Below are 15,969 nucleotides of genomic sequence, written 5' to 3' on the forward strand. Positions count from 1 at the left end.
AGAGCTCGAGGGAATATGTGTATGGCAACATCCTTGGATTTGAAGTTGATAGAAAAGGACCTAACAATTACAAGCTTTTGCATTTTATATTTTTTTTGTTCAAGATAGAATCAAAAACTTAATAAAAAAAGAAAATCTCTCTTTACATTTTTATGAAGTGAGCGCACCACTGAAAATTTCAAAATATTTAAATTTATTCAGAGTTGTAATTCTGAATTGTATGAGGTTAATTCATATATATTTATCCAAAGTCACCTTTCTTCGTTAGTAAATCAAGCAACCATCTAATTTTTGAAAAAAAATAATTCGAAAATCATCTGCGAATATTTGTGGAGTAAATTCAAATATACATCTCCGAAGTCTTGCATGCATGTTTCTTGTGCATAAACATTATATTGAGTTTGTGGTTTTTTTCAATTTAAAGTAATTTTAATTCGATTAACATTGTCATTATTAGTTTCAAATATTAATAAACACGAATAACATAGAATAGAGTAATGCGTCAATTAAAAAGAAAGTCAATCATAGTATTTAAATCATTCTCAAAGTATCAAAAAATATACAAAAACATCCAAAAATACAATGAAAGGCATAATCTACTGAGTATGGCTAATCCTAACACCCCGACTCCTCCTCTGCCTTCAATAACCTAAGGCATTTCGTGCCTCGGTAAGAATGGAATGTGTTAGGACAATCGCGGCATTGCCACCTCTCTCAAACAGTCCAAACTCTATGCCATCTCCTGTCATCTGCATAATTGACAGGTCGAGAACATATCAATGACATGGTTATCCATGGCATGTTCATTCTACAGGATCTCCTCATGAGTAGACCTAGTTAGGGGGTGTTCACGGGCCAGTTTGGTTCAGTTTTGAATGAATCAATATCCAAATCGATTAAAATTATATAGATTGGTTTGGATTGGATTTGTAATTTTTTGGGATAAAGCTCAAACCGAACCGAGAAACAACGGGTTGGTTTGAGTTGGATTGATCGGGTAGATAAATAATGCAAAAATATTTAAAAAAATAATTTATTTATGGAAATTAATATTTCATAATAATATAAATAAATAGTATTTAATAGTATTCAATTGTAAATATTAAACTAGCCTTTTTTTTCCTTAATAGATTAAAAATATCTAACATAAAGGCTTTTGATTCTATAATTAATTACTTGAGTTAGTATCATAATGAATATGTTTCATAACTATATGCTCAATTATCACAATACACTAATAATTTTCTAATAACTAAATAAAATAACATAACTTATCCAGATATAACATTTCACTTTTCTTGTTGAAGTTAAATGTTTGGTAGTAATTTTCATGGTAATTAATTATGATTGGTTTGAGTTGTGTTTGCGGGGAGAAAATTGAAAATCCGATGTCCGAAGCAATTGTATTTGGATTTCATTGGTTTGGTTTGGTTCTTACCCGAACTGAAAAAATGTTCAACCCAAACATTATGGTTTGGTTTGGATTGCAATTTGGTTCAGATTTACCCGAACCAATGAACACCCCTAGGCCTAGTGAACGTCCAGGAGAGTTTTGTGTCAAGACAAGGTGTGACAGATAATGGGACCAAGTCATGTAACAGTCCACATAAGACCACTGAGTTGTGGCTAGCATACTCTGATACTCCTCTAGTACTAGGTGACTCTCAAAATCCACCATAATGTCATCTAGACGTTTGTCGACAATGGTCACAAGAGCAGTCTGGAAAGGGGGCCTTGGAATGATTTGCACGTATCCAAACTGTCGCATTCACCGCTCTGAAAGATACTTGCAAATGATACTACTCCCACATGTCAGTCATCCGGAGTATAATGAAATGTTGTCGAATGGAATTCTCTTCTGATGAGAAGTGTATGGCATCCAGTCGTTGTCATCGTGCTGAGTCCGGTCAATATACACACTAAACAGTACTACAACAACATTCTATTTGCGCAAGTGATAGAGGCAGGCACGTAGGTAATCTTCAGTATACCCTGGCAAACGATCAAATTCATGTATGCGGTAAAAGTAGGCAAGGATCCATCCCTGAAAATAAATAAGAAAAAATATTAGTAACAAGTGTGAAAAAATATTTTTATCTTAATAGTGGCTATGGAAATTACCGTCAACAGTGTGTGGGAGCCTGTCATTTGATTTATCCCCCAAATAGAACATTTGCTCAGCTTAGAGTGCAAGTATACAAAGCATGCGACCCCCTAGTTCCACTCGTGAATGACCTCCAAGTCGATGAAATACTTAAGGTATGTCACATCTACGTAGGTTGCACTTTTGTCCACAAACATGGACGTGTCAACCAAGAATAGGAAGTAACACCTCAATGCACACCCCCTATGGTATCCAACCTGTGGATCATCGCCTTCAGGATCCTCGGCCAACTATAAGTTATTTTTGTACAACGTCTCCAACCAAAAAACTTGGCATGTGCATCGCTGGTGTTCACACACTGCATCAGGGCATTAATTGGGTCGACTCTCAAACGCATCACCATCATATCCATTGCCTCATCGCGTCTAATCCTTGAATGATCAAGTAACCTACCTCTGATGGAAAGGTATAGGATGCAAGCAACACATCTAATGTAATCGTCATCTCGCCAATGGAAAAGTGGAAAGATGATGTTTCTTTATATCATCTCAACAAATGTCCTCTGCATGCCATGGTTGATGATGTTATACCCGGAAATACCGGAGTACCGAATCACACTTAGGGACCACTCTTGTTATGGCTAAGGAAATCTGTGAATCTTTCTCACATGGTTCACGGATTTCAAACACTCATGTTCCTGTTAAAAAGATAATATAACAATCTCAGTATAATTGAATATGGTTAAAATATATTTAAAAAAAACGTTAAGAATTTTACCTCTTCGGCCTAGGCATGCAGAGCAACATAGTCTCTAAAATATACCAGCAATGACACGTTAGTGAGTCCTTTTGGAAAAGGGTCTGCAAGTGGAGGGAGATCAACACGTGTAGTTGGAGCCTCCTCCTCCTGATATACACGAGGCTAGGATGACGACCCTTATTGTAGTCGGTTCCTAGAACCCAACGCTTCCCCGTCGTGAGGTCTTAGGTTGACTTCCCCCATACATCTGACCTGCTGATGTTGTTGAGCCCTCTTACAACGAATAGACGCAGTTAGGGTTTCACGACCAAGTCTCATCCTACTATTGTTTGCAGACATTATCCTTGTAAAAAAATCAAAAAAAGGCATTAGTGCAACAGGAATGAGAGAATTCGGAGATGTATCTCCAAACACTAGAAAAAACTCATTTCAGATATACATCTCTAAAAAAGCTTCGTTTTTTATTTCAATGGCAGAAACATCTCTATACTTGCCCTGACCATCCAAAACACATCCAAATCATCCAAATAATAGAAACATCTCCTACACATTATCTATTTCAAATGCTAATACTATCTAATGACTAATGCATTAAAAGTAACCTATTTGACCTAATACATTAATCAAAACTCAAAATAAGCTAAATAAGAAACTTACTCAAAAATTTGTTGATGAGGATGCAAAATATTGAATGTAGTAGGTAGAGTGAGTTGGGATTAACAAGATAGAAGTAGAAGTTCTTATGTTGCTTCAAAAGTTGACTCAAACTATGGTGCTCACGAGCTTAAATAGAAGGAAAAGAAATTTCTAAACTGAAAATGAAGAAGGAGGAAAGGGAGAGTCTATCGCAAATTTGCTATATTTACCTAATTCGAAGATGCACCTCTGAAGCAATTCTTGAATTTAAAAAAAAAAAAGTTAATTCAGATATGTAACTGCGAATACTCTAAAACCCCTTCGCAGATAGATCTCCAAATTAATTTTTAAGTAAAATAAAAAATATTGCGTTCAAAGATGTATTTATGAATTTAGAGAAGATTTTTAAATTTTCGCAAAAAAAAATGAAAATTTAAAAAAAAAAAATACTAGATGAGGAATAAAAATAGAATATTCATCCAACTTTTGAGAAATTGAAATCAAAATCTGTTATGTTCTTTTATTTTTGTAAGAGGCTATACTTTAGTCTAGGATATCCTCATTTAAAAACAGTAAATTTACCATTTTATTCTTTAATGAGTGTAACATATTTATTTTTATTTTTATTTTTATTTTCAAGAAAATAGTCTGTTTAATTACAAAGTAAATAGTGAAGGTTTACATCAAAAATATATATATAATGTCAACATTATTATTATATTATAGTAAGAGAAAAGGGGTGATACACTGACAGTGTAAAAATATTTTACACTGTCAACCAATCACGACCATGTTAAGCGCCAAGTCATACTGTAAATTTTAAGTTACTGATATGATATGGCAGAATAAAATGTTTCTATTGGATGACAGTATAAAGATTTTTTACACTGTCACTGCACTACCTTTTAACTCTTACAGTAAACTAAATATAATTTCCACACATAATTGAAATTGTAAATAATAATTAAATGTCACGAATTATTAACGTGATAAACATGAGGATATAAAACTTTATCAAAAAAATAAAGTGAGGTTGTATAATTTTGTCTACAGTACATTGTGTCACATGTGCCACCATTGATGTCTTCACGGGATTCTGTGTTTTTTATTATTTCATTATATCTTTGATTTTGTCTGTGGCAGCTTTGTTTTGATGTCTTTTATTATTGGACCTATAGAGTGCATTTTCAACTTAGGCTGGGTACGTTTTCAGCATAAGCTTTATTTAAGAATTTGGAATAAAAGAGAGGGAGAGCTTCCAAGATAAAAGAACGAAGAATTTGGACCCTAAATATAATAAGTGGGCGTTTGGTTCTACGGTAGAAAAATTAATTTTTAAAGAATGTATAAATGACGAAAAGGACAAAACAATGACAAGAGTTATTGATGCTGTTCAATTTAAAGACAAGAAAAATCTACAGAAATGGAGAACTGATTTCTAAAATTGATTTCAAGAATTTAGAAATTGTAACTTCATAAAAAAATCAATTATGAACAAGAAAATGCACGGTGACAGCTGACTGTTTGTGAATACCAAACACATTGAGATTAATATTGAAGGACCATAATTGATATTGATTTTGAAGGTTTCTACTGGGTAACCAAACATAGATTAAGTGCATGTTTGGTTTGGCTTTTGAAAAGGCCAAAAGTAATTCTAGAGGTGTAGAATCAATTCTATGTGATTTTAAGATGTTTGGTTTGACAAAAGTAGAATTGATTCTGTCTCCAGAATTGATTCTACTTGAAGCTAGAATTTGTAGCTTCTGCCTCTAGAATTGATTCTGGATGATTTTTACACTGTAATTTATTATTCAACTCACTTTTACAAAAATGTATCCAAACATAAATCAATTCTGTTAAACTCAATTCTGCTAGAATCAATTCTACCAAACTCAATTCTACTAGAATCAATTCTGTCCACCGCCATTCCAAACACACCCTAAGTAAACTTCGGATCCACCCCTAAAAAGTTTCACTTTCACAAGTAAAACCAGAAGCCACCATTTAGCTCAGGATGCAAGAACTGGAGAAAGGAGAATGAATTTGAACGGTTTTTATCCGATTAAAAAAATAACTTCTATTGGAATACCAGATAGTAGTATCTAAAGTCACCGGTGTCTTCCCAACCTAACAAGTACCAATGATATGCACATATTACAAGAGTAAACAAATGAACAATTTTAAAACTAAGTTTTAAGAGCCATATTCATACATATATATACAAATTAGATTTTGGGATAATTTCCTCATTTCTTCATTGCGGAGGAGGCATAACCCGCCTCCTCTTTGCAGCTTGTTCCTCACAAATATCAGGTCCCATACCATCAATCATCTGACCATCATCACATGCGGCCTCCTCATCTACTGCTTTAGAAACTTGATGCAACCCTATTGTGGGAGCAGCTTCCTGACAGGGAGAGTGAATTTCTCCATTCTTGTAACCATCACAATTCATGATGGAGTCTTTAGATATTCCCTTGACCGAGGGTATTGATAAATTGTTGCTAGCAGAACCACAGATATCTAAAAAATTATCGGTATCTTCTATGGGTGAACAAATTTGTTCACCTTGTTCTGCCTCATTAGATGCTATGGGTTCATTTCCATCGTCTGGACAGTTTTCAGTGACCCCTATGTCTTCTGTATCATCGGAACTGCTTGGAGATGACACATCCTCTTGCAGAGAGATTTCTAGTATGTGATTAATCCCATTTCCACAATCCCTAGGAAGGTAAGGCAAAGAACATGCTTGAGGTGTAACTTCAGCCACTTGCTGGAAGTTGGTATCTGTGGCTAAGTTGGTATCTGTGGCTAAATACATAAATTGTTCCCCAAGATCAGAGCTTTCCTATTAAATAGAACAGAAAGGTGAGGGTATAAGCTTTAGAATGAATAAAAAGAGGATACGATCTAAAATAATTTAGTCTATTCAGAAGGTAGAAATCTGGGCATCACTGAATAACTATGTGGAAGGCCCAGGAGAGGGTAGGCCCCAAGCTAATGTAATTGGATAAAATGCAAAGCACCATTAAAATTTACTATAGGAGCCTTGTTTGGCACAAGGACTTAAATGATATCCGAAAAACAAAATCCATGTGCAGACAGATAAAAGTGCATACCTCCATCGAAAATATCGAATTATTGAAACGATAATCAGACGATCGCTGGTCAAAAGAATGGCACTGTGCCGATGTTGTCGCTGAAGCACCTGGCTCAAAGAGATCCTTAAGAACCATGCCTGAGTTGTTAAAAGATTGAGGATCCAAAGACGACGATCCAGACAATAGAGTCATTTCTATTCCCTGCCCATCAAAGGAAGTTTTTGACTCCCTATTGACTTCAGGATGCTCAATACAGATTCTGTTTTCATTATTTTCTATGTATTGGGGGTCATCACTACAGTCCGAGGACGAGATTTCCCGTGAACCATGGTTTTCCACAAGTTCAGAAATCAACTTCTGGATCAGTGTTCGCTTGAGATATGCCTCGGCAGGCAGAAACCAATCCGCATTGAGCTGGAAAAATACTAGCTATGTCAGGCCAAATCCATATAAGAGACTGTCCAAATCAATAGTAAAATTGTCAGTGTTACCCTTAGAATGTTAAAACTGTGTAGATATAGAACAACTAGGCAAGGAACTACAAAAGTTGGGAGATGTAATATTCAATAGGCGTGATCATAGCTCAGATAAAGATAAACCAAGTTGAAAAAATAGCAATAAGAAACCATATGAATCATTTATGAAGTTGCTCACTGGGCCTTGTAGTACTAAAACAGATAACATAAAGACAACAAGGCAAGGAACTCCGAAACATGGGGGATGTTATACTAATAGGAATATAGGAATGATCAACAACTCAGATAAAGATAAACCAAATATAGTAAATTGTAACAAAAGAATTATGGATAAAACTTAAGTCAAATGGTGATAATACATCAAGTGGTTAATTAAGTCGAATCAGTGGCTAATCGTTATCCACTCTTTGAATATCGATAATCAGGCAATGTTTTTTCCAATGACCTTTTATGACTCCCTAAAAAAGATCGACATAAGCCAAAACTTACTTAAGAAAACCACTTACAAAATTGGAAAACTTGGTTAGTTTGAATGGATTGAAAGTAAGAGGAGCTTCGGCAAGGAAGAGCTCTAGGTAGTGCAGCAGAAAGAGGCCACAATCATATGAGTTATCCTGCTGTGGCAACTGTCATGAAGAGAGCATGTGGTCATAAAACAATAGTTAAACTAAGCATAAGAACAGATAACAAAAAGGTGGTCAATATTCTCAGCAACCCACAATAGGCACGGTATATTCCTGCATGTTTTTCAACAGCATATGAAGGGGAAAATCAAAATTATCAAGTGATAGGATTTGTCCTTTTCAAGTGTACCTACAAAATTGGTTTGCACAAAATTTCCTAGCATATGATGGATTGAACCAAATACGTATATATTTTATAAGGAAAGTACAAACTCATTTCAACAGTGAATACAGATATTTTCATATTCATCAATATCGTTATCTAAAAGATTTTTTTTTTATGTGGAGACACCGCTTTCTTTAGTAATTCCCTGAACCGTGTATAATTTACTTATGTGCAATATAACTAAAACTTCTTTCGTTCACACAAGTATAACTAATATGAATTGAAAAAAAGAATAATTATCCTTGTGCTCCTTATTTGAGAGTCATCAATATATTAGCAGACAGTACCGTAAGAGGGAGAAAACGCAAATTTGAAAATAATGCTGAAAGGTCTTCTTCCGGTGCATCTTTATGTCTCTCTTTCCATTCTTCCCACAAGTAACTGTCAATATCAGATGAGAAGGGATAAGAGCAATATATACGCATAATATATAGACACTAATTTGGGACTTAGAGCAAGGTAACAAAAGACAGAGACAGCAAGATACTAATGAAATAGAAAATGCTAATGCAAACTCTTAGAATGTGTGAGTTGGGTCTAACTCATCCCCACAAAACCGGTTTTAAGGTGAAGCTTGTCCCAACTTATAAACACAACACAGGTCATATCACTAATCAACGTGGGACTAAATCCACCCCTTCAAACCCCACACAATGAAGGTGTTCAAGGCTACAATGAAGGCAAGTCAAATGCCACAATTTTAGACGACTAGGGGTGGACTGCAATGAAGGTGGAAATTCCAACACACCCCTCACACTTGGGCCTCAATGAGGCGAAATGCAGACGATGCGAGAAGCCCAACAAGTGATCTAGGATAGGCTCTGATACCATCCATCTAAGAATGTGTGGGTTGGGTCTTTACTCATCCCCACAAAACCGGCTGTTAACGTGACTTATAAACACAACACATGTCATATCTCTAAGCAATGTGGAACTAAATCCACCCCCCTTCAAACCCAACACAATGAGGGTGTTGGAGGCTGCAACGAAGGCAAGCCAAATGCCACAATTTTAGGCGACTAGGGGTGGACCGTAATGAAGGCGGAAATTCCAACGCATACACTAAGCAGCAACAATAAATAATATGGATTTCTTTTAATTAAACGTTACTCTGTTATTTATGTTTTCCAAGTTCGAGCAGATTTTGAAAGTGACAATCAAAACTACATCATAAAGCTCTGAAGTTATGAAATTTAAGCATGTGTTTTAATGTGTTTCAATAATCTAGACTAAAATTTAACTATAAGATTTGTTTACACAGTATATGTTCAATGATTTGCACAATTTTACAAAAAAAATAAGAAACAGAAAATATAGATTAGGGGCAGCACACTCTCATGCAAGGCCCGGGAAAGCCTCCAACCTCTGCGAGGATTTACAATGAATTTACATATAGCTTATCCACCTCTGCAATGATTTACACACTTTTATTTTTATATACATATACATATAGTTTTCAATAAAATTTGAGTTAAATGAACTATTATACGCAAATCTCGGGCTAAGGATGTAATTTACTGCTTCTAAGGCCACGGTTTCCTTGAAAGGCGACTGATTAGTATGTTTAGTAATTATTGATCAAGCAGACTTCATGACTAATTACATCATTGAAAGAAGCTTATTAACAGCTAGAAAAATTATCCTCAAATGCTCAATAAGATCACAGTTTAACAAAGGTACTGGCAAACAAACAATTACAGAATTTAGGTGCAGATACCCCCTTCCCCAAAACCAACTTAAACTAGCATATATAATATCAAACTGTTATGAAGGTTGAAATAATTAAGAAATTATATCAAGAGTGTGTTTGATGCACACAACATGATGCACACAACATACGCAAAATCAGTACATGACAAATAGTCCGGTCATAGCACAATTATTCGTGTTATAGGTTATTAGGTGATCAATGCACACAACACAACAAACTATACTGTGCTATATATTGTCTGATAATACACGCTAAACAGAATAGTCTAAAATTTACGTCAATGAGCTTTATCGTTTGTAACGTCTGTTATGCACCCAAAAACAAACAGTTTTAATGTCTTTAAATTATTTAAATTTTAATTATTTTTTCACGCTGACGCTATCCCTTTTTATAATTTTATTAATTTGATACATTGATTACAAAGAGATGAGCATAGCGAATGTAAGCTATTTGATTTAGATCAGTAAGTTACATACAGTAACAGAAAACTGATTCTCTCTTTGCAACAAATTATGGGTATTATTGACAAAAGAATAATTAATTTTGCATTAAAGTTAGAAAACAATAATTAGATAGGAACAAAATTTTATTACAAACGTGATAAGTAAAAAGAAACGGAGGGATACCTTTGCAGTAGGTTTTTCAGACCACTATGATTTCCTTTTATAGAATCCATATGTAATATACAGGGTACCCTAAGCGAGTTGGCCAATTCTTTATCTGAAATATGCATATGTCTCAAAACATCAATATTTGAAAAGAACGTTCCATACGAAATATCACAAATCGAGACCTCACCATTGAAATTAACCACTTCACCAGGATGACATATGACTATTAAGGTCCAATGAAGACTGCCATAATTTAACGCTAATCAGAACTTGAACATAAATAAAGAAAATAAGAGAAGCCAAACTGTGATGGAATCGTACTTGAAGTTCACAGGAATGAAGATGTAATCCTTTTCAAATAAATTTACTTTTCTTGTCCACTTACGAACACGAAGAAATGCTGCTTTTCCATCCGAAGCACTAGATGGATTTTTGTCCAAATCGGCCAGCTTTCGAAAGAAAAAACTATTAAAAAAATGAAATCTAGGTTTTTCCTCCTCTTGTATCTGATTCTTCAGATACCTGCCAAATTAGAGATTTTCAGAACTGTTAAAAACCATCTTCAAGAATCAGAGTGTAGATCAAGAGCCCTACAATACAACTTTATTTTCTTAATATTTTCTACTTTTAACCTAATCCTGCAATCGTCAATCCTTTTAAGTTTTATTATTCTTTCAACATGCACATGACATAACTTCTTGTTCCTCTGCCCATAAGTACTTACATACATGATTATATATTTTTAACTAAAAAATGGATGTCACGTAAATTATGTAAAAACACATCTAGTTTTTAAAAAGGAAAAAGAAAAAGGAAGCTCCATGGTGGACAAAGTTACAATATAAAAGAAGAACGTAGGCGCACACACATATACACACAAACTTACTGGATGTAAAAGTCAATTATTGTGTCATTAATGAATGTGTCAGGTTGTAATAGATCAAAATCTCTCTTGCTTAGAGAAACAGCATCTGGGTCCCCTTCAGGATATATGACTTCATCAAAAGGCTCCTCAAAACTGTTTCAGATCATCAATTCTCAGAATTAGCAACCATAAGGTATTTGGAGCAGCCGCAAACCACACAGAATAAGAAGTGAAGTGCATGTGAGGTAGAAAGGAATAGATTGTAATGAAAATCAATAAGATAACATGCTCTTGGAAAATTCTTAGGTAGACACAGACATAAGAAGTTCTTTTACACACAATCAATCACAAAATTTTAATTAATTAAAAAACAAATATAAAATTTTCTCTCTCCTTCATAATCACAACCATCCCATGTATCCAATTAAAATTTAAATAAATTAAAAAATTTCTCTCTTCTTATTGGTTGTTCCTAAGAATATGGATTTAGGGTCGTTTCTATGCATGAATTTCTCCATGCTCTTTTATATGCAATTTAACACAAACATTAAAAAGGACCGAGGATTGGAGAAATTATGGGTTTTGTCATAAATATAACAGAAATCATAAGTCTCTACCTAAAGACATGAGATCATGAAATACAATATACAAATTGAACCAAGGACTTCAACAAACAAATCAACAAAGAATCTCTGCAACATCCTAAGCCAGATATCTTAGAAGCGCATATTAAAACATTGAATAGGCCAAGGAACATGAAAAGAAGAAAGACAAAATATACAGCATATACAATGTAAAAGCAAAAGGAATAGGTTACCAGAAAGCACTACAGAAGACAACATTTTTAAAACAAGACAATGACATCAACACTTCTAATTAACTCGCCTAAAAAGGGAAATTAACAATTCTTACTCACTTAGGAAAGTAGCATCTTGATCCACCCGATTTAGTATCGTTATCTTCTACATCCGTACTACAAGAGAAAAGTTTAATTTCAAATATATCATGTCGGATAAATCCACTTCAAATCAATTTTAGCCCAAAAATAAAATTTACTACGAGAAATGGAAACAAGTATTATGAGTATATGCAAAACACAAATATTATAATCAATTAAGTCTTATCAAGACTAGTGCTTTGCAAACTACCCAACAACTATAGTTAATGGATATCAAAAGCCAGCAGTTGCACACCTGAAATCTCTGCAACATTTTATAGAACAGTCGATGATTCACTCACCAAGGGAAAAAGTAATAAACATATACAATTTTATGACTTACTTAAGCATGACGTTCCAAATAGCCAAGTATTTTACATTAAGAGATGTGATTTGTTTATGTATCAGGGACCAATTGGAATCAACAACTGCAATCTCCAATTCCTCGATGCCTAAAATAAATATATGCATATAATACATTTATAATCAATAAAAGAGAAGCTATCTGCAAACACTAAAATCAAAATGCTAGAAATCACCCCAAGAAGTGTACAGTTGAAATTTAAATAACAATGTCAAGCATGCCAAGGTGTTATGAAGAAGAAAACCATCCCGCATTGATCAACTAAATTAGCCACACTCACCTGAAGTGTCGCTTACATGATCCAACTGATTTGCATTCCTTGATATTACATTAATCTTTATGATGACCGTTCCACTCTGAAGAAAGTACACATCAAGAATTACAGAACTCATACAGAAACAAAACAAATAATGCTAGCAACAAAACTATAAGACTCACACTTGGAAACAACTGACACTTAATATCAATGAGATCATCAAGTCCCCATTCAAGATCAAAGGCCCCTTGCTTCATACTTGCAGTTGAAACATTGATCTTGATGCAACGATGTGAAAAAGTTAACATTGGCGCCATATAATAATTATCCTGGTAAACTATATAATCAGGACGGAGGACAACTTCCGCATTTGTATCATCCTGAAGATTGCATGAAAGAAAATAATAGTTAATACAAAATGAATCAATGCAATATACTATTAAAAAAATGGTGAATGGAGCATGGTTGAAAGCATTTTATATAAAAAAAAATATGAAGTTTGAAGCTTCAATGAGTTTTACATTGACGTATATTCTAAGATCAGTTTGTAAAAAATGGCCGTGTGGAGAACTCTCCACGTCCCTTAATATAAAACTCATTCATACATTTACCTAATTCACATATATTAAGAAAAGTGGTTAATATGGTTGATAGTAGTAAATTTGTCTATAATGTGTATTAATTTTTCAAAATTTCCCTTATACTATCTTAATTTTTCTACTCTTTTAACCAATCCTCACAAGAGAGAGATTAATATTTCCTATGTGTAAAATAAATGGGGGCATTTTTGCAAAGAAATATTTAATGTGATGAACAGCTTGAAAGGAAACTTACAAGCTGTAGACAACTGTAATGAAAAAAATTACAGTACATAAACAAAGCAGTTGCAAATTTGAAAAGCCCCAAAAGGCGTAAAATACATGTAATATAAATTACTCTATTATTAAAAGGTACCATGTCAGAAGTGTGCGCACCATCCAATCTACAACCATTCAGTGATACTGAAATTATGAAAACTAAGTTGTAAGTAAGCTGCAACATAATATTTCAAATCAAATGTGGTAGATTTGACAAGTAGCAGGGATCTAGGATTACGATGAAATACTCCATTCTCTACAATATCAGAAGCAGCACTTGTTGGGGCACTCTCATGGTTCATGCAATCATCAGCATCAGAACTAACATCAACAGATTCTTTCTGCAAAAAAAGAAATTAAAATATAAGTCTCACAATCAAATCGTTTCCTTAAGCTGTAATCTTGCAAATAAAAGTTACACTACACTGGATGGAGATTCTGAAGGACCAATCTGGCTCGTCCCAGGTGTAGATGCACCACCACTTGTATCCCTATTCTTTTGTCCGTCATAGTAATCAACATTTATTTTAAAATCACAGTGATTTTCCTGACTAATGGAATTTGATTGTTTGTCTGCACCTAACTCGGAATTCTTCACTTTGCTATCAAATGTATCTTCCTCTTCCATTGTTTTGAAAGAGGGGTTTGAACAACCAGTTTCCATATCTGAAATACCCCCAATTACATCAACGTCAACACAAGGATTACTGGGGACATTCTTGACGTCAACACAAGGATTAGTGGGGACATTCTTGACACCAACCTCTTTGATCTGGCCATCTGAAAATATATTATGTGAGCTATGTACATTCAATTCAATAAATAAAAAACTAGTTTAGAGATGGATGGAAACAAAACATGAACATTTAGGTCAAGGAAACCACTTAGAATTGAAAAAGTTGTATAATATTTGAAAGAACAAAGGGATATGATATGAGATACATGTGACGACACAGTGGTGGATCTTTGTTGTCAGAGCGAGGTCATTGCCACCCCCAAAATCGTCTTTCTTCTTAATAGGTATATTCATATAGTTACACTTTTTATTTTTATAAATAATGTTACGTTTTTTTCCATGTTATTTCACTCGTGTCCCAGCAGTAAAACGCTGTTCAGACTCCAAAAGGCTCACGAATCGACTCCTACACGCTCCTTTATTGAATTTTTTTTGCAAAAAATTGGTTCTACAATGATTGGAATCCAGTAGAGAGCGTTGAAAAAAATGCCGACTTAGCCACCAAGCCCACAAATCAAATATGAAAACTTGGCGAACTAACAATAACAGCAAAACTACTTCAACTTCAAAGCTCTGCCACTAACAACAACTATTTCAACCTGAAAGCAAAATTCCTAAACTAAGGATTATCTGACAAAACCAGACCACACTTTCAACAATAAAAGCATGGCTCCCAACCTTGTAATACATTTTCTTGTTTCACTTCACTATCACCTGAAGCTGCTGAGCTCCCAAAACAGTATCGTTTTTACGTTATTGATGTACTGCATTAAGCTATATTGATGCCATATCCGCCAAAATCAACATTTTGTATTCAATTAATATTCATAACTTCATTTATATCGAGAGTGAAATATGCACAACTATCACGCAACAAAATCATGTAAAATCTCAACAAGAGAAAAAAAAGTAAACAGTATCCAGGTTTCAATCATTCAATTTTGCATGTATCAAGTCTAAAACCTAACACTACTCTTAAAAATTGAGATTACTAATACCTAAATCTAACACAATGGCTACACCTAAAATTCACACAAGGAAAATTGATCAAAATCACAAAATCTAACAAGAGAAGTACTAAACACGAATGAATCCAGCTAAGAATCTAGCTTATAAATCATAATTGCGAATTTCTGTGAAATAATCTTACCGTGAGCGAGAGAGTCGTTGATAGGGATTTTGTTGAATTTGTTGAGGAGGAGTTTGTCGGAGTTAATCGCTTCCTCTTCATTGAAATCGAAGACTTGTAGATCTCGTCGCGGAGACTCGTTCATTGTCCCCGATAAACAAGGGTTTTGGAAATTCCGCACTCGGACTCGGAGAGACCTAGAGCGCGAAATCGGTGCTAGCTGTAAGAGACGAAACTTGGATTTGATGGTGCGTTGAAGAATAAGCAGTGCCCTAATTACTACACGTATTCACCAATTAGAAGAAGCCACGTGCGCTACACTACAGTTGGAAACTTCTTCCATTTTTAAGCGTAAGTTCACAACTTAAAAGATAAATTAAAATCAGCGGATTTTAAACTTTAATGGAAAAAGTAGTGCTATTTAATAGGAAAGAAATTGAAGAAAAAATATAAGAGTGTAAAAGTAAAATTTTTATTTTATTTTTAATTTAATTTCTTATTTAATTGCGATCATGGAATTGCGGTGATAATGAATGGATGAATTTATTCTTGTCTTTTTTATTTTCACATTTTCT

The 15,969-nt window shown here is 34.2% G+C and overlaps 1 protein-coding gene across 2 annotated transcripts; it reads right to left on the reverse strand.

Annotated features, from left to right (window-relative positions):
• Nucleotides 1–5,526: 5,526 nt before the first annotated feature.
• On the reverse strand, nucleotides 5,527–15,750 carry LOC131660923 (probable ubiquitin-like-specific protease 2B). Of its 2 annotated transcripts, XM_058930282.1 has the most exons (16): nucleotides 15,416–15,746; nucleotides 13,954–14,309; nucleotides 13,768–13,870; nucleotides 13,627–13,673; nucleotides 12,855–13,052; nucleotides 12,697–12,772; nucleotides 12,396–12,504; nucleotides 12,032–12,088; nucleotides 11,137–11,268; nucleotides 10,572–10,772; nucleotides 10,438–10,493; nucleotides 10,266–10,359; nucleotides 8,216–8,309; nucleotides 7,586–7,705; nucleotides 6,622–7,017; nucleotides 5,527–6,350 (listed from the first exon to the last, which is right to left on the reverse strand). In XM_058930282.1, the coding sequence occupies exons 1-16, from the start codon at nucleotides 15,537–15,539 to the stop codon at nucleotides 5,757–5,759; spliced, it is 2,757 nt and encodes a 918-aa protein (XP_058786265.1). In that variant the 5' UTR covers nucleotides 15,540–15,746; the 3' UTR covers nucleotides 5,527–5,756. The 2 variants fall into 2 exon arrangements, with proteins under 2 accessions (XP_058786265.1, XP_058786266.1); XM_058930283.1 differs by lacking the exon at nucleotides 5,527–6,350 and having other exon boundaries at nucleotides 6,809–7,060; nucleotides 15,416–15,750.
• Between the last annotated feature and the right edge of the window lie 219 nt (nucleotides 15,751–15,969).

Source organism: Vicia villosa, linkage group LG3 (assembly GCF_029867415.1).
Source record: "Vicia villosa cultivar HV-30 ecotype Madison, WI linkage group LG3, Vvil1.0, whole genome shotgun sequence".
NCBI lineage: Eukaryota > Viridiplantae > Streptophyta > Magnoliopsida > Fabales > Fabaceae > Vicia > Vicia villosa.